Source organism: Cuculus canorus, chromosome 11 (genome assembly GCF_017976375.1).
Source record: "Cuculus canorus isolate bCucCan1 chromosome 11, bCucCan1.pri, whole genome shotgun sequence".
NCBI classification, from domain to species: domain Eukaryota; kingdom Metazoa; phylum Chordata; class Aves; order Cuculiformes; family Cuculidae; genus Cuculus; species Cuculus canorus.
The window spans coordinates 14,599,516-14,622,500 of NC_071411.1; the positions used below are offsets into that span (position 1 = coordinate 14,599,516).

Here is a 22,985-nt window from a genome sequence, read left to right on the forward strand (position 1 = left end):
GTTAAAATTTGAAAAGCATTTCAGGAAGACAATATGAATTCATAATTTATGTCTAAAAGTGATTAATAAAAACTGTATTTAATAACAAAGCTATTTGTCATCATTTAAAACTTAAGCATAAAATTAGTCATATTGTGGTTCATGTTGTCATAATAATAAAGCTGAGCATTTTTTTCCCCCTTTTCTTTCAAAAACAGGTTAGAAAGTATTTGGAAAATTTTAAAATAACTAGTATATTTTTTAAAAGAATTAGAATTCTCTGGCTGCCTGCAGAGTAGCCCATGGCCACCTTTGCTGTCAGCTGTGTAGTGAGCTTGGTGCGGTTTCTACCTGAGTAGGGACTCTAGAAATGGGCCCTCTGTAGTTTGAATTAAAAAAAAAAATGATAATATTTAACATGGAGTTCAGGGTGGGTGTCCTGTCGTATGAACTCCCCTGCACCACACCTGGAGTCTGCCTTACACAGGTATTGCAGGTGTCACAGCAGAAGGTTTAGCAAAGACGGGCAGCGTTCAGCGTTAGCCTTCAGTTATTAAAAAAAAAAACCAAACATGCACAAAACCACATGTACACACACACAAAACTAACACTAGGCTTTGTTTACTGACTCTTTGATTTAATTACTGTTTGAAGACGGCCGAATTAGCTGTTAATTGATTTAATTATCCAATTTGTTTGTTTCAGGCATGATTCCAACAGAACTGCAGCAGCTCTGGAAGGAAGTGACAGGCTCGCACACGGCAGAGGAGGCAGCCAGCAACAACCACAGCAGCCTGGACCTGTCCACCACCTGTGTCTCCTCCTCCGCGCCGTCTAAGACCTCCTTAATCATCAACCCACACGCCTCAACTAATGGACAGCTATCGGTCCACACTCCTAAACGGGAGAGGTAGGTGCTGGTGGGGTTTCCACCTGTGAGCATCTCTGAACAGTGTGCCGAAAGGGTTGGGAGCAGTGGCCAACCGCCTTGGCCAAGGTTTTGTCCTCCACATCTTGCTCTGTCTGATTTTGGCGTGGTTGAATAGAGTCTCCACCGGGCAAAATATGCTCCTTTTGTTCAGATCTTTATGGCTTGTTAATTGGATCAATGTGGGTACAATTAGCTAATTAGAAGTGCTTTGGATAAGCGTATTGGGGGAAGTGTGCAGAGTGTAAGCTGTTTCTTTCGAGTTTTGCATCACGAGTGGTATTACTCTTGATGTGCTTTGGGTTTGCACGCTGGAGGTGACAGTGAAAATCTGTTGGTCAGTACAGGCTGTTGCACTGTTTTTCTGCCAAATTTCACTGCACCGTCTTTGTATCTTTTTTTCTCTGTCTTTACATGCTTTCATAAGACAGAATAGGCCCGAGTTCACCAGGTTTCTCTAAAACAAAGTGATTTTTTCTAAGTGCTGTTAAAATTAGCTACCTGGTGTTGTTTGGCTTTTAAAAGTGTGAGTTAATTTATACTTGCTAGGTGTGCATTGTTAAAAGAAATGGCTTAAATCAGGGGTTGTCTGTTGATGTGCTACTTGGTGCGGGCTCTGCTGTATTCCAAAGGATGCTTTATTGCAGGTTTGTTTCTTCACACCCTCAGATTTCACTGAGGCGTGTCTAACAACGTAACTTTTGCTTACGGTGAGATAGATGGTCCCAGGAGCTTGAGCTGTGGGTGCTGGTACCTGCCGCCTCGGCATCACTGTCGGCAGAGGAGGAGGAGGAGGGTCTCTGGGAGCACGCAAGCGGCGTGGGTGCACTGGGGAGGACACTGCTTCTTTGCATTCAGGAGAGTCCCTTTGCCCATTTAGAATCTTATAGCAGGCACTACTGAAGGTGGATTTTATGGAAACTGATGGCTTTGTCTTTCTGTCTTCTTTTCATTCATTAGAAAGAGGATAATGGAATTTTTAAGCCATAGAGTTTATATTTCTGGTGGTCTGAAAGTAGATTGATAGGGAAGCTATATAAATACCTCTTACATCTTTCTAATATTAAGAAAATAGTGCTGTTGGGAATAGATAGATTTTAAAGGAGAGCACACATACTGAAAGAACTGCTGTGCTTGTAAGGCAGCATTTTATATCCGTTGCAAGGACATGTGAGGGAACATCAGTGTAGACATTTATAATGCATGTAAGTGTCAAGGACATGGTTTTCATTAAGACTTACATGGGATACTAAAAACAATTTGGTGTTTATTAAACAATTAAATTCCCTTTTTGCTGCATATAGAGCTGAACAAGAGGGGTGTATTACTTCTCAGTATTTTTTTTAATCTATGTTTTTCTTACCCAGCGTATAAAACAAACCCCATTCAGTGAAATGGACCTTCTTTCACTGAACAGAGGCAAGCGCTGTCTGCTCGTGCTAATCTAGCCAAGGAAACAGCGTGCCATCGCTTTTAAGTTTGAAATGCAGTAGAAATACAGGAATCTGTTTTGAACTAAATTTTTTCTGCGTATACTGTCAAGCAGAAATGGAAATCCGTGTGCCCGAGTCCTGTGACTGTGGCCTGGAGGCAATTTGCAGATCTACAAACAAGGCAATACACGTGTTTTTATAAGTAAAGTTCAAAATAAATTAAGTAGGGAGACATAAACATGGCATGGTGTTGTTTGATACTGTGTAGGTTAGAAAACTTTAAATCCTCAGTGGTTATATTGATAAAACCTTGCCATAATACTTTCCTACATATCTATTGAGTTCTCTACAATATCAAAATTCAAAAATAGGTATATTTAGGAATACAAATGAGAGTGCTACAGGCTTTGCTTTATCTTGCCTCTTGTTTGGTACATGGAAGGTTTATGCCATCCATTTGCTGCAGTGATTGAATTACGTCTTTATCCATAAGTAGAGCAGGAGACTACACGCGGAGGAATGCCTACTGATGCACTTAAGGGTTTTGTTGCAGTCTCATCAGGCACCGTGGTGCCTGCCTGGATTTCATATGACACAGAAACTCCTCTTGTTGAGACGTGTTACACAGGTTTCCTTTCTGAAAGGGTATTTTTGTGCAGGCAGGGAGTTTGGTGTGGTGAGCAAGCAGCGAGAAAAAGAGGAGCTGTGCTTCACATCTGATGTGTATTTGAAAGCACGCAGAAGGTGAAATTTCAGCATAGTTAAAAAAGAGAGCACAGTCACGAGCAAGGTTTTGGTCATTTTTTGATTGCAGAGGTTAAGACTAGAAAAACTCAGGGGTCCGTATGGACTTGACTAGGCTTGGAGACAAATCTATGCGTGTTCTTGTACCCAGAAGGTTCAGCACAGCCACTGTGCTAGAAAATACAAGAGGACTCGTGAAGGTGGTCCCCAGCTCGGGCTGTTGGAAAGGCTCACAAGGGTGTGATATCCACCTCATGAGATGCAAGTCTGCAGCTTGGACTGGCCAAGGCAGGGGTTTGGTGTGTGGCTTCCTCCCCTCTCATTCTTGCACCTTCTGTGCAACTGGCTGTTAGCTTGGTCTGATACGTGCAAGAGCTATTTATTTAGATTTAAACAACAATAAAAAGCACATAGTAAAAGCTGTAAGTGTCCTAACAGTTAAGCACAGCCACATCATAACGACTGCCCAGCAGCAATAAATAATCATATACAGGTAACATTAACTTTTAGGGTGTGCTGTAAAGCTGTTTCCCCTCCTTCCTCTTGGGCTTTGGAGAAGGAGTGGGCTGCAGGAGGCAAGTTGGTAATGTGGGAGTTACTATCATCACTGTCATCTCTGGCACGTGTCACTGGGACAGCTTAGGCTGTATTTTATGGGGTTCCTGATCCCACAGGTCAGGTTGTAAGGCTGTTCAAGATCCGTGAGACAGCAGCCACTGGGCTGACCGCAGCGGCAGGAGGGACACCTGTGTAACAGTCACCAGGCGAGCAGCAGCTCTGCTGTACGTCTTGCGTAAAAACATGTTTTGGTCATAAACAAGTCATTTTGAATAGCAGGAGGAACAGCCTGTGGCTTCTTGGCATGCCTCTGCGTTGCCATGCCATGAGCCCAGCCCCACGGTTTTGCACTGTGAAACTTTAGCGTGGCGCAGTCTGCAGGGATGCTGCTCTGGTGTCACCAGTGACACTGGCCGCTATGGGGCTGCCACACTCAGAGCTGAGGGACAGGAGAAGTTCTCCTTTATGGCAAAGAAGGAAATTGCAGACAGGTGGCCAGAGATACCCCGAGATGTGTGAACAGCAAAAGTATGTTCAAAGCTCCTGGACAGGGACCAGAGAGCATCTTGATGCTGTGCGTGTATGGCTTTCACAGGAATGAAAGAATTCCAGCTATAAATAATGGGTTAATGCTTCCATTCATTTGGGCTTTAGATGTATATTACATCTATGCTTTTGTCCCACATTTTGCCCAGTTTCTGTAAGTAGCAGCAGCAGCAGCTCTGGGGTTTGGTGCACAGCAATCTGTTAAGGAGATAAATAATCTGCTTTGGCATGACACTCCTACTCTCCTCTTTAATTTGTCTTACACAAGGAAAATTATAATTAAATCATTCAGGGTAAACCCTTGAGTGTAGAGAAGGAAAAAACACACTTTGGTAAAGATTGCCAATAGAGACCAACTTCCCTGTTGTGCCGTGCAGAGACATTTATCAATATTCAGCACTATTAAAGAGAGAACATTTCGTGTGATTTGTGAGGCGGATGCCAAAGCTCAAATCAAGACTTGTTAAGATCCTTTCCCCATGCAATCATGGGCATTCAGCATCATTAGAATTCAGCACTGACTGTGTGTTTCATGCTTTGATTTTACTCAGACAATTTAATAATGTTTATTGTGCTGATTATATATATAAATTCACTCAATGCAATAAACATACCTCAGTCATCAGTACCCTAAGGGAAATATTTAGTTACAGATACTTGTATTCACTCAGGATAAGCGAAAGCGAGACCATCAACCAGCATGCAAACCTCTCATCATCTTATCAGCATTTGGGTTTCTTCGGTAACAGGCATTTTCTCTGCATAAGTAAATAAATAAATAAAAGGAGCCAGTTAAGTACATCTGCTGTGCCAGGGACAGTACCCGCTTTGCATCTCATTCCATTGTATTTTATTTGGGGGAAGCTTGATTATTTTCTTAAGAAAAATAGTAAAACAAAGTGGGAGTATGACCAGTGACTGTAGGTGACTTTATAATATGGTGAGCAGTGGGCATCCCGAAGCCTTGGGAATATTGCCAATGTGGGTAGGTTTGGAAAAGCAGAACAGTGCAGAATCCCTCAGTGCTTTGTGGTGAACAGAGGTTGCTTCAGCTTGGGCTTGAACCAGGAGGTCTGAAGGTGCTTTGGAGTGGTGCTGATGCCTGCGTGCTGCTCCTGTGCCCTGGCACCATTCCATACTGACTGCAGTAATGATGGGATGGTGGAGGCTGTACCTAAACAAGGGAGTTAATGAAGGGCCAGACCTGTTAATTTAGACAATGCATCTGTTTGCAAGGGGTGGGGTGAAGAGTTGGAAGTAGAGCCTGCATGTCCGAGAGACTTTTCTCCATCTGCCAGCAATCCCATTTTTGTCCTGTCTTGTCTTTATACCCTTTCCAACTACGTTTGAGTCTTGTCCTAACCATGTAAGCAAGCAGCCATCTCATAGGAAAACTAGATGGGATAAACAAGGAGATCTTCAAATGGCTTTTTCTTGCCAGCGTTGCGGGAGGAAGGAGTCTGGAGAAGGCTCTTAGGGGAAGTGAGAAGGAACAGCCTGGCAGACCATTGATCTGCTGGTTAGTAAAACGCGCTGTGTTTTACTGTTGTTATCTTCTGTCCCAGCTGATCCTCCATCAAAATCCCAGGGCCCTTAGATGAGGGCATTAGGATTCAGCACAATTAAGAATTACAGATTTTGGTCCATTATTAATGCTCAGGATGAAGCAGTGCAGCCTGCAGTCCATATGCTCCCAGGGCCTGATCCTCTCTTGGCCTGCCTCTCCATGAAGTCCCTGGCGTTCGTTCTGCACTGGTGCCAGCATCAAATCTGCTCATCCATGTCGTCTCCTTGTAGTTGCTCTGTGCAGTTGATTTTAGCTCGTTAATACTTGGCCATCCTCACAGTTTTGTTAGATTAAGTTACCTCAAATCCATGCCCCCATAAGAAATTGGTGTTCCTGCAGCCTTACTTCCCAAAAACATGTTCAGCTGCTCCATCTCCTACGAACCCCATTGTGACTCATGTTGTTACCCAAGGTCTGAGCAGCTCAGGTGCTTCTGTACAGCTTCTTCCCTGCGGAGCGGGTTGGAGCTGGAGACTCAAGCTGAGCCTGGACACCCATCTGTGTATCTGAAAACTATCCTGCTCTCTACACAGCCTCTCTATCTGTTGTCATTCACCCGGGTATGGGTGCGGTGGCTGTGGGGCGGCTGGTCTGTTCAGTAATGGTAACGCTGCAACAGCCAGAGCAGGCTGCTGGCATGGCCATCTCTGTTTATTAGGCACAGGTATAACCCAAAGCATCCCACCAGCTGATCCCTTGGTGCTCATGGCCTGCCAAAGAAATTCCCCTGGTGGTTAATATATGCTCTCCCTGTCTGAGTCACTTCTCTCTGTAATCGCCTTTGAAAAAATACCCACCGTGACTCAGACCTGGAGTTGCTAATCTTCAGTTTTAAGCCTTATCAGGCCCTTTTTATTGTTATTACTTTTCAAATTGGAGGGTGTTGTGTCCTTTGCATTGTCCGCACCTACCGTCTGCTGTGGCACTCATTATTTGAGAAACCCTTTGCTCAATCTGTTGTACAACACCGCTGGCTCGTCAGTCTCTCTGGGAGCTCTTTAATCAAATTATGCTTCTCGGAGAATTGTTTCACTAAACCCCGGAAAATTGTTTCCAGCTTATTCTATTTGTTTTCCCTTACGAAAGATGCACAGTTAACCAGTCGGTGGCCCTTTGCTGAATAAGGATGTTGTGTTTGACACCTCAACATCCTGGGGATGCTGCCTTGGCGTTGGGGAGCTCCTGCACGGGAATGCTTCACTGCTTTCTGGTCCTGTGTAATAACCATCAGTTGTACAACTCCAAACACTAAGCTAATGTATCAAAAAGCACTTAAAATAGATTGGGTGAGCCTTGGCAGACGCCTAACAGAACTTTTCCAAATTTTAGCATATGTATTGTTTTATTCCTCCATCTGGCCAACAGATCATTGTTTGATATCTGAGTGCTTTGCATATCTCCTCCCTTTTCTTGCAACTGAGATACTTACACGTGCATTTAATACGGATTAATGCTATTTTTACATACCGGAGAAATAGCTGATGCCTCTCTGTTAATTGCATGCACTTTGCAGTTAAACTTTTACTAAAACATTCCTGTCTAAATACTTGAAGTCCAATGAAAATTCGTCTTCTTTTTTTATTAGAGGTGTTTATGTAGTAGTCTTAAAAAGGGACCTGGTTTTGGTTTACTGCACCGTGGATTCCTGTTTCTTTTTATTTCCTCCTGTGTGCAAGTTGTCCTTCCTCAGCGTTCACTCGGGAGATCTGACTGTCCTAAAGAGCTGAGCAGGGAGCTAGTGGAGAGCTGTGTTATTTTTTTTTATCATATGTATCGCAGCCTGAGCGTGGAAAAGAAACACCCTTGAAAATGCCATAAAAGTAGAGAAGTTTGGTGATTTTTGTGTGACTGTTTTCTCTGTTGTTCAATAAAAATTGAGCAGTTAGTATGACAGCTGTTATATCAGGTTATAGCGTACTGCTAAGGTATTGAGTAGCATTTAAAGTAAAACTCCACCATTAAGCTGTATAAACTTTATCCGTTTCACTGTGGTTTAATGGAAAAAAATAAGTTTCTCAATAAAATGACATCATTTTTCCCAGGTTGTAATATTCGCTTTACAACTGTTTTTCTTTAATTCAATTTATTTTACTTTCCTTTTTCTTGGCATCCTTTTTTTCTTGCAGTTTGGAGAGGGGAAAGTCTCTTCTCGTAGAGCAACGAGGTACTACTCAAACCATTTTCCCCTTCTCCCCCTTCCCTCGACATCTTGTGCTAATCTGGAGCTCTATTTTTGTCGGTCAGACAGGGTTATATTTTTGAAGTAGTGAGATGCACACTGGAATTTGGTAATCAGGATTTGTGGCTCTCTACCTGCTGCACATTGAGGGCTGGGGGAAGGAGCCCAAGGAGAATGTCTATTGTGCTGCTTGCTGCTGGAACAACGTTTGTGTAATGCCAGCGTTTGTGTTTTCCATGTAGCTGGTGTTTCCAAGGTGAGAGGGCTGTAATTTCTTCTGTGTGACCAGGAGAGATGTGGATATTATAAGGTGTATTCTTCTCATTAAAGTGATGGTATAAGCCCAGGCAGGGAAACTGCTAATATGTGTTGCAGCTTGTCATTTTGGGCTGCGTGAATGAAGAAGATAACTATTCCTTTGGGAAACGATCTCGGGAACCGAGTAGCAGATCTACTAGCCAGCAAATTCTTTTTAACTATAATTTTCCTTTTTGTATATACTAAAAAATAACATCATGATGGGCCCTTAAATACCATTTCATACACAGAGCCCGATTTCCACAGCGCAGGTGGTGCTAATATAGGACAGTCCCCCAGGCACTTGTCGCCAGGAGTTGTACAGCTTGTTCCGTGTCTGCATCCATATGGCAATCTGTCCCATTCATAGAAAGACATTGTAGCTGTGCCTGTGGGTGCTGTGGTCAATGTAGTGTAAAAAGTAGACTTTTAACTCTCGGCAGCCTATGTTTGACTGTTTGTTTTATTGTAGAATCCAATTTATAACGTGGGGGAAGGAAAACCAGCTCTGAGCAAATTCCAGAACAGTCTCTCTGGCTGCAGTTGTTGTTTACTCTTGGAGCGCGCGGTTCATCAGCAGGTGCACCAGCCCTGCACCCAGCGCCGCTCCAGCGAACAGTTTACAGGATGTCTTGCTCGGAAGAAACATTTTCCTCCTTGTTTATACTGTGAATTAACTGAGAAGTTGCAAAGCTGTAAACGGTGTTAGCTGGCCATACATGTCACGCATGCCCGTTTCTTACTACCACTTTATTTCTTTGCTAGGTTGGATGGCTTTCTTGGGGTGTGCTGTACATGGGAAGGGTGCTAAAGCCCCTCAGTGCCATGCATTGCCATCCGGTCTGGCCAGGAGCTGGTGGCAGCCCCTGGAAGGGACAAATCGTAGCAAAGGGACTCTCTGAAAAAAGGAGGCTGAAGCCTCGCACAGCGGTTGGAGTTATAAACAAGTGAATGTGATTTATGGCTGCTCTGGTATCTTATCATTCCAATGCCAAATGTTTTTCTGTTTTAGTGTGACTATTTGTTATGCCTTTTAGTAAACACAAACAAATAGACTCCTAGCACCTGCGGCAGCATATGATATTTACACTACCTGTATGATTCAGCGCGCTTCCCTGGGGAAGCAGGCTTGTGTCCTCTCAATTTTAGTGCTTTTTTAAATAGCATTCTTCAGAGCGAAAGTATGTGGCTGAGAGAATTCAATGCTTTAACTGTACGTCTCCCTTGGAGTCATTATTTATCATAATTATTTTTTCCTAAATGCTTTCCCAAAGGGCACTTCTCAGGCTGCTGCAGGTTGTGTGGTGGGCACAGGCTTACCCCTCTTGCGGCCAGGATGTGTAGGATGTGCCGGTCACTTGCTGCCTGGGTTTTGTTCTGTCTGTGGGACAGGGGTGAAAAATAGTATTAATCATATTTGTTGATGTGTCGCTGGTTTACATAGAGGTGAAAGGCTTGCCTCAACTCTAAACGTAACAGAATGTAATTTTGTTAAACAAGAATGGATCTTATTTCTCAATGTTTTCTTTTACTATAAATTTAAATGTAACAGCAGAATGTAAATTACAGTAAAATAAGCTTGGCAAACAGGATCTTTTTACAAAGCATGTGTATACGTTCGTAATTTTACGCCTCAGTCTTGGTGAAGTCCAAGGTCTAATCCTGTGGTTTTAAACTTGCATGTGTTCTAAAAAGCGTTGCTGAATGGGGGCCAAAGCCTTGCCATTGCCACCTCCCTCTGCTGCCCGAATTGGGTGTGTAAGAGGGATGGGACTGCGGTGCTGAAAGGTAAAAAAGAAAAAAAGAACAGGCAGACAAAAACCCCTGAAAAACCCAAAACCACAGAAACCAATCCCAAACCCCAAGGAGGTGGTAGGATCACATTTTTTTCCTAATTAAACTAAGATACTGAATCAATCCATTTTCATCTGAATAAATTAAGAAGCTGTTCAGAGAGGAATAAAATGAGATTTAGCAGGGATAAGTAGAAAGTAGCCCAGCTAGGAAATAAAAATTCCAGACTGATGGTTTGACGTGACACGTCAGCTGCTCAGCATCAGTTGTGTGGGAAATGGCTGAGGCATAATTGGGATTGAGAAATTAAGGTGGGACATTGTGTGCTGTCTCTCAGTTTAAAAGGTAAATGCAGTCATGGGAGGCACAAACACGCACGTTGCATCCGAGTCCTTTTTTTCCGTTCTACTTTAGGCAGAACCAGTTAAACCACATTGAGAGTGTGATGTACAATTGGCCACTCTCTTGCAGAAAGGATAAAGAGGAGCAGGAGCAAATACAGAGGAGAGCAGCTAGGATGATAAAGGAGTTGGAGGGAATAGGCTATGAAGACAGATTAAAGGGAATTAAAGATCTACACCCTGGAAAAAAATAGAGGCTCTAGGAGGATGTGATTATGGTGTGTAAGTACATGAAGTGATGCTACAAAGAAGAAGAGGGGAAAAAATTGTTCTCATTAGTTAGCAGTGCTGGAATTTAAAATTCGGCGTTTCAAATCATGTGTGTCTGGGTATATTTGATGTACTTTTCACTACAGTACCTCAGCACACAGTTGAAATAAAAAATATGAGTTTTGAACAGTAGAGAAACTCATTAATTCAGGTGCAGGGATGGAACTTCCACCTGAGATAAGTGATGGATTCAATACTGGGGTTTTTTTTTTTTTGCAATGGGCATTTCTTTTAAATGGTCTACGGAAATGTCCAGTTGCTCCAAGGAAAGGATGTAGGGCAGTGGCTGTCCAGTCTCTGTAGCAGTTCAGCTGTGAGGCTGGAAGAGGGGGTGTCACAGGGGGAAGTACGTAGTGCTTTTAGAGTGCTGGAGGGTCAGAACACTGGTTAACAATCCAAACCATTGCTTGATAGATCAAAACCAGAAGATAATGTGTATAACTATCCAGTCTGCTTATACTCTTTTCGAGAGGTTTGGGTGTAGAGGAGAAGGGAATGTTAGTCAGATTTTGTCTTAGTCTTGCTGCAAATGCTTCAGCGCTTTCATCGCAGCGGGCATTTAGAGAACAGTGCCACAAGAGGCGTAAGGACTGGGGGATATGCTTCAGGGCGCCTTACGGGCCTTGGGTTACAGCAGTGATGCTTTGGCTCTGTGGTTTTTTCTACGTGGGTATACCAGTTAGTGCACACCGATTAGAAGACAAGATTTCAGCCTGTAGGCTGCAGTTTTAACCTGATTTGTCTTAAATTGGTGCAGTCATTTAAAATGTAATATACCGTTCCTGTTATTTCCAATAGGGCTTGATGCAAAACATGAGCTTCTTCTAGTTCTGGGTCTGGACGTGGACTGAAGTAATGAGGAAGGGGACAAGCACAGCTTTAAAAAGCATCCAAAATTGTGCAAGCCAGTTCTAGGAGGAGCTGCCACTGGCCACACACATGAAATACCACCTCTCCCGAAGACCCATGACCCTTTGCTAAGCTTTATACAGCAGTGGAGAGGCACTTAAGCTGCTCGGACTGTTCAGCTAAAATGCCTAATTTCTGGGCAGCTACTGAAGGTTGGATGGAAGCATGAATATTCAGAAGTAGTCCATGTCAGTAGATGGCTTAGTATTTTTTTTTTTTTTTTTAAATACTGTTTTTTTAATTACTGGAGTTTTTTTAACTCTGCAGAGAGGAAAGGGGTGTTAAGCTACTGCATTCAGAGGGATTTGCACCAGTGCAACTTCACTGCAAAACACATCTTTATTCAATTGATTTTGTCATGAAGGCAGTAACTTGCATTCGAATACAGTTGGTACAAGGATTTAATCACTGCTGCTTCCGTTTTAATTTTAAATCAAATACAGTGAGTGTTTCTGACTCAGAATGGTGACATTTTCACCAACTTTATTCTGTTGTTGCCTTTTGATGAGCTGTAGAGCTCACCAGGCAGTCACGAATATGGGAGACCCGGGCTGGTTCCCAATTGCGTGTGACCTTCTCCTCCTGTACAGACCAAAATCATGGCATTTGCCTCCACAGCTGTGACTTCCACATCAGACCGAGGGGGGGTTGTGATGTGAGACGGAGCCCTGTGCTTGTCCCTGGACCGTACGCTGACATTGGTTTTATGGCAGCTGGCAAAGATGAGGTCGCTTCCTGTGGCCCCTGACAAATACAATACTTTTTTTTTTTTTTTGAAAAAGGCAGTTCTGCAGTTTCTGTGGGTGCTGCGCTCAAACCCCGTGCAAGAGGAAAGCAGGAGACGTGATATTGATTTTCCAGTGTGCAGGTGGCTCAGGCATGTTCTCCGCGCTGCTAGGATGTGAGCATACACTTCATAACCGTAATAGAAAATCAAGGATGCTTCTCGACATCACTGACTTCCCCTGTGCTTTGGCCAAGATTGTTGGCCCAAGCCGATGTGAAAGAGTACAGAATATGAAGTTATGTCAGCATCACGAATATTTAAAATACGGTCCACTGTGTGGCAGAAGCGCTATTACTGAGGCTTCTGCTTAGCTGGTTTTTATAACCACCCATGACTCTTGCCGGTGTGTCCAAGCACAGTACCCAGTTTCACAGGGTTAGTAAGCATGGGTTGAATTAAACCATACAGCACTGGTAGCTTTCCTGCTAGTGCTTTGGTCGCTGCTTTTTGTGGTACCCGGTGTGTTCCTGTCTGTATTTCAGGTGTACTGTCGTTTTTACTCTCCATGGAAGCTTAGCTGTCTGTGGTTTCTCTATCCCCCATGGTTTTGTGTCCCAGAACGTGATTCTTCAATCATGCTGTAGCACAGTCGATACGTTGCAGGAGTTAAATGGCTGGGGTGGTGCAGGTGACGGGGGCTGTGCAAGTTCCAGCTTGGACAGCCTTCCCTGTCAGAGTAGATTGTGAATTTTCTTCCACACCCTCTGGAGATCCGTGGGTTTGCCAGGCATCATAGGATGAAGGAGGCAGAGGTAAAATTCTCCTCTATCCAACAAGCACAGAGGAGCTGTGGAAGTTCCCGGCTCTTCTCCCCTCCTCTCCTTACTGGAAACCAGGCTGGAGGCGGCGGAGAATAAGTGGACACTTACGCAGTTTTGAGCTTTCCACATGGATTTCGTTACTCTGTCGTATGTCAGGAGTAAGCTGACTTACGCAAGATATTTTATGTGCCAGAGGGTTATTTGCTGTACTTCGATGTAATAAGGTTGCACTATTGCATTATTTGGAAATAATTCTATTGTCTTAAGGTATTTGCATACAAAATACTTACAAGGAGGGAAAAAAGCCTACATAATCTTGGGTTTTACATGATTTATTCCTTAACCTTTTTGAAAATTATGTCTTGTTATAAAATCACTTCCACTAACTAGTGTTGCATCACCAGTACCCGACCATGAATATGCGTTCCTGGGAAGGAGAGGGTGACAGAAACAAACACCTACTCTAATGTGTCATTAGAAATCAAAAAGACCTAAAACTTGCTTTTGCTTGCCAATACTCAGATTCTTCTGTCTCCGGCAGCGAGACCAAGGGTGTATCCAGATTACAGAAACTGTGTTGCATGCACAAATATCATTGAACAATTTAGGATTATAGATTATAAACCTGTTTGTTTATGTACTGGATTAAAATCTTAATTTTCCACCTCTGTTTGCTCAAGCAAAGTGAGTACTTAGATCAGTTGAACAGAGTTATCCGTTCATGTCCACTGGCTGTATCCTTCGTGCATTACATCCGCTTATAAACCTGCTCTTTTGTTTTGTTTTGAGGTGCTGCTTAAGGCTGTATCAGGGAACAAGCGGCAATCTATATCATCTTCAAAAGTGGGATGGATAAAATAGCAGTAATCTGATAGTGACACATAAAGGTCACTGAAAGGCACCACTGAAACCCGCCGAGCAGGATGGAGTAGCTGCCTTTGGAAAGGCACGCTGCCTACAGAGGGTGCCTGCATTTGTCTTTCAGTACTGAGCGTTTTTTCTATTTGAAGTGTCTATTTTTGGTAAGCTGAAGTAGTTTCTCGGCTTTGTCGAATAGCAGTGGAAGCTGTACGTAGGTGTTAAGTATGTTACGCTTAGCATCGTGCTAGCAAAATGACCTTTTAAGTTCTCTTTCATAGTCAACACCGATCTTTCTGGTTATTGACAGCACTAGATGTTGACATCCTGAGCGTCGTTTACAATTGGATACTCTCTTGGTCATTCCGTCATTTTCTTTGGACACAATACCCAGGGTATCATGTCCTACATAGTTTGTCTTGTCTTGTGCAAGTTCCCTGGAAAGAAAAGAGATTTGCACTTGGATTTAAAAAATAAATAGAAATCTCGGTAGGGCTCTTTCCGTTGACTTGGCCGTGGCCTTTAGGCTCTCACAGAGAAACTTTAAAAAACCCTGCTGGGGGTTTAAGCCATGTGAGTCCTGTTGATATTGTAATGAGATTTACAGTGCTTAAAACCCACAGGGGACTGACTCCTTACTTGGCGTCACACGGCGTTTCTGCAGTCATCCGGGTGTACGGGTAACGCGCGCTGTGTAAATTAATACAATGAAATATCTTCTTGGGTTCTGCCAAACACACTGAAATCGCAACTCTCATGTGTAGTCTTCATGGCCTTTAATGGACTGTCAACATGAAAGCCTAGTTTATCACCCTGTGCTGTATTCAGGCATGGAAGCAGATGATGAAACCTGTTATTTTTCCAAATTATGCTTTTCTGACGTGTATGGAGGGCATTTGACCATATGCCTGTCTGGCTTGGGTGGATGGTGTTCCTTCAGCCATCCTCTCCCTTCCTCAGCTGAGGAAACACGTGGTGTAGCATTTTTCTAATTTCCTTCCAACGAATGCGTTGATTCCTTTGTTCTTTTAAAAACTTAACTGATAGAACTTCTCCGTACTTGCATGTTTAAAAAAAACCTGATAAAGTTAAACCAGTGCAATATTCCCTTACAGAAAAGGCCTTTGTAAGTTTCTTCACCTACTGTGGGCTTTTTTAGGAAATTACCTGGCACATGTATATAGTTATACTTCAAGAGCTGTTTATAAACAACAAAAAAATTAAGATTTTAATGAAATAATAATTTAAGGTCATGTACAACTTGTAATATCTTTTCTAGTGAGATCTGTACCTTTTTTTAAATCAAAAAAAAAAAAAAAACCACAAAACCAAACAAACAAAAACCCCCTTGAATTATCTTCAGTTCCTCTTTGAGCCCAAAATCAAAAGTGACAGAACCTGGGCAAGGATTGCTCTAGGAACCTCTTTGCATTTGGGATACCATCTCAGGGCTGTGTTCTACAGTGATCTTGCTATCCACTACGTTAGAAATAATACAAGAACACAATTTTGTTACAGTATGCAGGCAGATAATATTACAGAATGAGCATAAACAGCATTTGCACATGTGTATAAAAGTGAAATGGCTAAAAGTAGGTGTTTATCCATAACATTACCTGTAATCCGGGATAAAATAAGTCATAAAAGCCACACCTAGATGCTGGTATGTGTTCATATCCTTTGTGTATGTTTGAAGTTCATAATACAGCACAGACATACTATAGCAAAAATATTTGCTATGAAAAATAGATATGTATGTGAGCATAAAATAGAGATTTCAATATTATTCTGACATTTTATTTTTTAAGTCCTTTAAGGTTATGGAAATTGTTGCAAAAATAATTCCTTTACTTAAGAAGTTTCCATGCAGAAGTTGAATAAAGAAGATATTTTAGAATATGGTTCATCAGTTAGTGCAACAGATACATTTCCCTGAGCACCACATGGCCCGGATCAAAGCATCTCATGACTTGGATCAGTGCAGCCAAATCATTACGTATTGATTGGAATCCCACTGAAGGATTAACCCCTTCATGCTCATAGGAATTTTTTGCTTTAACCCTAGTTTCAGTAGTTAGAAAGCTTCATGACTTTCCTGCCGAATCTTAGCGAGGTTAATAGCCCCCACTAACCCCTCGTACTGAGGAATCCTTTGATTACATGGTTCTGGTTTTTTATGATGAATTTTACATTTGAAAATACATCTTCGGTTTTCTTTACTGGAACATAAGGGGGCTCTACTTGTGCAAAGAAACAGCCTGTAAGAGAAAAATACAAAAACAAGCCAGTAAATAAATAACATGGTGGGAAAGCCAAGGCTGAAAACTTGATGCTTTTCCTCTTTCTGTGGTGGTGAGGAGGGCCTCAGGTCTGCTTGTATTGTAATCATACACTGCTGCATGGAGGTGACTTTTCTTCATGATGAAGTTGAGTTGTTAGTTGCAATGTTCATAAATTTCTTAGCAAAATATCAAGCAGGATATTAAGCAGGTCTGTCAAATGATTTCTCCCCCGTCCATGTTAATTTAAATTCTTTAAAAAGCTTTTAATTAATGAATGAAATGTAGGAGGATAACTAAGTAAGAATGACATGTTTCGCACTGGAAATGGTATTTAATTGTGTTTTGTAGAACCACGGGAAGAGTCAGGTGGGTACCATGAAATGTTAGGGTTGTTTCAGGATCTGTTATTTGCTGCTCATAAGAGCCTTTGTGAAGATTAATTGACACAGTACATTCAGTTAATGCCACTTTCTCTCTTTTCTCTTTCTCTCCTCCAGTTTATCCCACGAGGAGCACTCACACAGCCATCCGCTCTATGGACATGGTGTATGCAAATGGCCAGGCTGTGAAGCAGTTTGTGAAGACTTCCAGTCGTTTCTAAAGTAAGGATGGTTTTTTTGGCTCTTGTGTTGTACAGAAAGCATGCCCTGAAATTTTGTGTGCCTTCACTCACCGTGGGCCTGATGCAAAGCCCATTGAAGTCAACAGAGAGCTCCCTTTCACTTCAGTGGCTTTTGGATCAGGCTCAAGAACGTTTTAACAGAGGATAGTAAATTAGCCCCGTGGGGAAAGTATAGTCTTGTTCAGTGTATTACTGTGAAATAGTGTTTGCAGTTCCGCAGCCTTTTTTTTATTATTATTTGTTTAAGTAATTTTTAAGTTGCAGTATTGATAGTGTAAACAATACAACCTTCATTAACCTTGATTTTACTTTAATTTAGAAATTTAGTCTTAAATTAACTCCATAATTGAACAGAGAATCGCAGGACATCACGTGAAATTTAATTTATGTCAAATAAGTAACTAATGAACAAAGTCTACACTACTAAAAATAAACTATAATTATATTAATTGGGCCCCTGCAGTTTGCTGCAGACCTTTCCTTGCTGCCAAAGAGCACAGTTTTACGTGTTGCATAAACAGTGCATTATGGACTAGTATGTGGTAGTGCGTGCATCCCAATGCAGGGAAGGACCGGCAGAGCTCTAATAACTTACACATGGCTGCTCCACAGCTAAACCATCGGCCTCACCCCTCCAAGTGGGAGCAGAAAGTGTTCCCATCACAAAAGATTTTTCTCTCTGGGTAGGCCACTAGGTATACATGTGCTCTGGGTGCCTTCAGGTTCTTGAAGGTTTGGGCACTGATCTTTTCTCAAGTACCATGGCTATTCAGTTGCAAGGTCACAAAAAACAAACTACCCAAGCAATGTTTATGATTGAAATGATTTTATCTTTTTTTATATTTTATATTTGTCCCTTTTACAAAGGGACAAATTCTACTTCCATTTACAGAGGTGACTTCATGAAGTTAGTCTGTGTAAATACATGGGGTTCTTCAGGATGGCTAAGTAGAATGAATCCCAAAACATTCAGCTGTATCTGTTCTTTATGGGGTAGTTCCCTGGATTTTTATGTGAGGGAGGGAAGAGTGACATCAAGCAGAGGATGTTTGTTGGATAGCGTTAGATGACACGGATAGGTTTTTGCCCTTGGAACAGAATGGGCCAGTTCTGCTTCCTATGTCTAAACCCTCCTGAATCCAGTAGGAGCAGTGCTGGACCTAGTGTAAGCATATGTAATAAGTAAGGAATGGTGCAGTGATGGGAAGGTTCTCATTACAAGAGGATTACAAAATAAGCAGGCGCAAGTCCTAAGTTTCTGTAGAGAGTAGCCTTGTTTCTTTTAATTTCATCCTGTTGTTCACTTAAGTGAAATAAATGCTAATCGCACCGTACTTGCCAACTCATTCATATTCGTGTGTCATACTATAGCTTTTAGACTTTTTAAACAATTTTTATTGCACTTAATGCAAGGGAAAGGTGCTGTGGTAGCCTTCGCTATGCCACCTTTTGTGTCTGTGCTAGTCCCCTTTTTCAGATTAGATGTGTTGGTTTCAGGAACAGTGAACTGCTTAATTTGACCATAGTAGAAAATACAGACCTTGAGTCACACGGCATGGGTAGGCTCAAGATTGATTTTTACATGGTATATTGGAGATGTTTGAGTGAGTAGAACAAGTCCACCAGTTCACCTGGAGGAGATACTTGGGGCAATCAACAGGTATGAATAACCTGAAAACCGTTACCAGCCGAGGCTGGACCTAAAGTACCTACTTCCAGCTCCAGCAATTCCCATTTTTTTATCCCTCACTTAGTGTCAATCTTTTTTTTTCCCCTGTTGAAACCTTTCAATGGAAATATTTCATGTGACTTTCTTAAACCCATTGGCTGATGTAAATTTTCTCATTATCTAAATTTCTGCAGTGTCCAGACAAAGTCCTGTTGTTTGGAGTGATAGTTAACCCAGAACAAGTGCAGAAACGGACATCCCCGAGCAGCATATTTACACTGTTAGGAAGTGAACATTGCTTCATAGAATGAGACCATAGCTTTCCAAGTCTCCTGTGGAGCATCCATTCTTAAATTATATTGCCATTTATCAGAATGCGTTACTCAGTGGAAAGATAACAGGTAGATGCTTGGAGTTTCTTTCTGGTACTTCTGTGAAGCTCTTTCGACAGTCCCCTCAAGAGAAAAGATCTTGCTAACCAAGTGAAATGCAGCCTGTGTAGCAATTGAGCATTGCTTAATTTCATTTACCTCAGTAAAAAGGCCCGTTAGAAAAAGCAAAGAGGAGTTACATGTGGAACAAGAGCCCCGTATGCCAATAAAATGATTCTGCAGTTAAGGGAGAAAAAAGGACTTGGCAGGTCTAAAACATAGTTCATTTCTTTTCCTCCTGAGGAAGAAATATCATAACTGTTGGTAAATCAAAACCAGAGATTTGACACTCTTCTGTGATCGTTCTGTAGTGTTTGTTCCCAAGGTGAGATACACCACAGGGCCCTTGATTTCAAAGATAAATACTGTACAAATAACGATCCTAGTTGTCTTTCACTCACAGCCAACAGGAGGATGCTTATCAGAACCAGCAGATACACGGGCTATTATACACATTTATTTCCCTAGTTCTTTTTCAAATAAGTTGCAGGTTTTAGCGTTTTTTTTTAAATCCATCAGCCACCGGTTACCATGTGATGTGGTATCGGTCAGAGCTAACTGATAGCAGCGAGGGCTGCTGCTAAGCCTAATGAAAGAGGAGCGCCCTGCGTACTCCAGAATCCTCCCCGTGCCTGCAAACAAAACCAAGTCCAGTCTCACCGCGCTGACCTGACGGCCCTCTGCCAAACTGCGGGGAGCAAGGTGAGGGCTGGAGGGGGCACGCGTGTCTCGCCTGTTAACCAGGGCCCGTCTAGCAGGCAGCAGCGAAAGGAGCAATTAGCAGCACTGAGCCACTTTCCTTCAAAATTGACTACATCCTTGATTTCATTTGCATGTGTTTAAAGACTGTTGCATTTAGAAATGTATACCCCTTGGACGGCAAGTCATTCAGGAAATCCCTACTGGAAGGAGGGTGGTTTATTCCGCAAGGTATCCAGGCATCCAGGGCAGAAAACGAAGACTGGATAGGGTTTTATTCCACCTCCCCCCTCCCCTTTTTTTTTTTCCTAAATTTGATTGTGGTTTAGATGTGCTTAATCACAGCTGCAGCATTTTTAAATCAAATATATTGTTTAAAAGACGGATGCAGGCCTTTGGAGAGACTTCGCAGCACCGTATTACATTGCTGCTGCCTCTGAGTTTAACTTTGATGAAACGAAGGGGAGTTTATGTGAAAGAAACGACTAAGTGCACTCTGTAATGTTTTCACAAGTGTTTTTATCATGGTAACATCTTGTTTACTTTAGTTGCCTGCCTAAAACTACTTGGAACATGTTAAGAAAACATTTCGAGAAGGCTGCTACAAAGAGGCTTTTGTTCAGCAGCAACTGTGAGGCTGCTCGGCTCACAAAGGTGTTAACTTTCAACCCCTTAAGCACTTCCACATGAAATTCCAGCAACTATGTTTGTGGTTTTGGAAAAACAAAGTGTATATTAAAGAAACCAGGTATACGCTAATACACGTTGAAGTCGCCCGGAAATCATAAATTGTCTGGAAGGCATTAATTGCTATCATTTGCATGCCAGGGCTCTGCACTGAAAGCATCCGCAGCAGGCACGGCAGCAGCTGTTTGGTCGCACAGGTAGCGTCGTTAGAGATCCATATTCCCAGTGGATCTCTGCGTGCCCGGTGGATCTCCACATTGCCAGTGGATTTCCGTGTTCCCAGTGGATGTCCACATTCCCAGTGGATCTCTATGTTCCCGGTGGGCTCCACATTCCCAGTGGATGTTCACATTCCCGGTGGATCTCTGTGTTCCTGGTGGATCTCCACATCCCCAGTGGATGTCCACATTCCCAGTGGATCTCTGTGTTCCCAGTGGATGTCCACGTTCCCAGTGGAGCTGCCCAGTTCCACCCCTTCCAGGGCACCCGTCCCGCTTCCAGGGGTTCCTGGTTCCGTCCGCCCCCCGCAGCCCTTCGAGCGGCCGTTGCTGTTATCACAGCCCCGTCCCGATATCATCACATCCCGGTCCCGCCGGGAGCCGCGGCCGCCACAGCGCCCCCTGCTGCCCCCGGGGCGATCGAGGGAGAGGTCAGGACCGAGACCGCGCTCACTGCATCCCGGGACTGCGCTCGCAGCATCCCTGGGGCCCACTAGCAGCATCCCTGCACCGTGCTCGCAGCATCCCGGGACTGCACTTGCAGCATCCCTGGACCGCGCTTGTAGCATCCCGGGACTACGCTCACAGCATCCCTGGACTGCACTTGTAGCATCCCAGGACTGCGCTCGCAGCATCCCAGGACTGCGCTCGCAGCATCCCTGGATCCTGCTCACAGCATCCCTGAACCGCGCGGGCTGAGCCACATTCCTGGCTCTGCCTTTGCTCTCGGGGTGACCGCTCGGCTGCTCCCAGCAAACCCCACGCGCTTCCCCGCTGCACACAGCGAGGCACATTGTCTTGCATTATTGCATTTTATATCTTTAGGTGCTCTTAGTTTATGTTTTACATTATAATTTCCGGTGTGTAATCAGAAAGCATTACTTAAGAGACAAGGATCATCTTTGTTTCATACTTTTATTGACACTGTCTACCGTATTACTGCGGTGTCTAAATGGTAAAATTTATTATTAGCAGTAGTGTCACAAAAGTCTGAGACAGCGATTTTCCTTTCAATAAAAGTAGTTAAAAACCTTTTAGAAAATCCATAATTTTGATTGCTGGTACTTCATAAATGTATAACTGGTACTTTTTAGCTGTCTCTTTAGGGAAAAATGAGTTTTATCACCTGCAGTACCTGGGTTAATGAAATTGTGTGTTGGAATTTAGCCAGAATGAAAGATGAGATCATTCGGTGGCACTAATATTGGCAACAGGTCTCATAAAAAAGGTTCGACTCTTTTTAGAGAAGTATCATTAGTTTTTTTCTTTTCTTTCTGTCTTTTTTTGAGGATGGGAGTGAGATTCAAGTTATTTGTCATTTTTGGAGTTTCTGTGGTTCTAAGATTTTCATCTGCTGTAATATCCCAAACCCAGTGACCTAAAAGCCTCCGCCAAGGCCAAGAGAAACACAACAGTGTCCATCAGTGCCTAGTAAAGGAATTTACTTGCTTCAGATTTCAGCTCCAGTTCCTGTTTCAGCCTTTTAAAAATCACGACTCTCAGCTCAGATTTGAAATAATGCTCCTTCTTTCTCATGGTCCTCTGTGTTTGATTGTTTGTGGATATTAGCTGTCCAGGAAATCCCATACTTAGAGATATAAATCCAAAATGATCTTGTTTTTCCGCAGCCAGCCCAGGATGTATTAGACAGTTATGATGATTTGTTAATTTTTGTGACCTGTATTTATTTTATGTGTGCCGTATGCTTTTAGACGAGGGAGTCGGCTGTCGGAATAGGCTACTTTTGTCAAAAGGGAGGCTCTTGACTCTCCTTTTAAGCCTTTGCTTTCTTTACTTTTGGAGAATTCTGTGTGTGCACCTCCATATGGTGGTAAACAAGGGCTGCATTGTGCCCTGACATATAAGCTTAAACCCAACCCTGTTACTGAAGAATCTTTTGAGATGTGTGAGCTGGGATTCTTGAAGGGCTGTCAGGCTTGGGTGTCGGTTTGAAATGTGCCTTGAATGTATAACTCTGCTTTCATTTTAATAGTGCAATATTTTTTTTTCTAATGTAATATTAATCGTCACCCATTTGTAGTGAAATTTCTTCCTTGTGTCTGATGGAAAATAATTAGATTAGATGTATTAAGTGAGAGAAGGTTAAAAAAAATACTGGATAAAGATTTCCTGAAAACAGATAATAAACCTGTGCTTTTACCTGCGATTCGGTTGTATCCTGCGGAATAGGATTTATTTAGACCCACTGCTGCTTCTGCACTTACATTCAAGACACTGTGTAAGAGACACTGCCAGTTTTTGATGTCTCAACTTGTGATGGTTACATGGATAATAGAAACCAGTGCAGGGTACCAAATTTGTTTTGAAAAAATCGTAATTAAAACCCAGTGCTGCAAAACAATGTA

At 42.7% G+C, this 22,985-nt stretch overlaps 1 protein-coding gene across 11 annotated transcripts in view; it reads left to right on the forward strand.

The window, feature by feature from the left end:
• The window catches only part of FOXP1 (forkhead box P1), a 385,807-nt gene that overhangs the window by 324,300 nt on the left and 38,522 nt on the right, over window positions 1-22,985 (forward strand). For all 11 annotated transcript variants that reach the window (XM_054076334.1, XM_054076324.1, XM_054076329.1 and 8 more), the window contains 2 exons: window positions 685-889; window positions 16,791-16,895. In XM_054076334.1, the coding sequence (XP_053932309.1) occupies window positions 685-889; window positions 16,791-16,895 (310 nt within the window). The remainder of the gene's footprint in view (window positions 1-684; window positions 890-16,790; window positions 16,896-22,985) is intronic.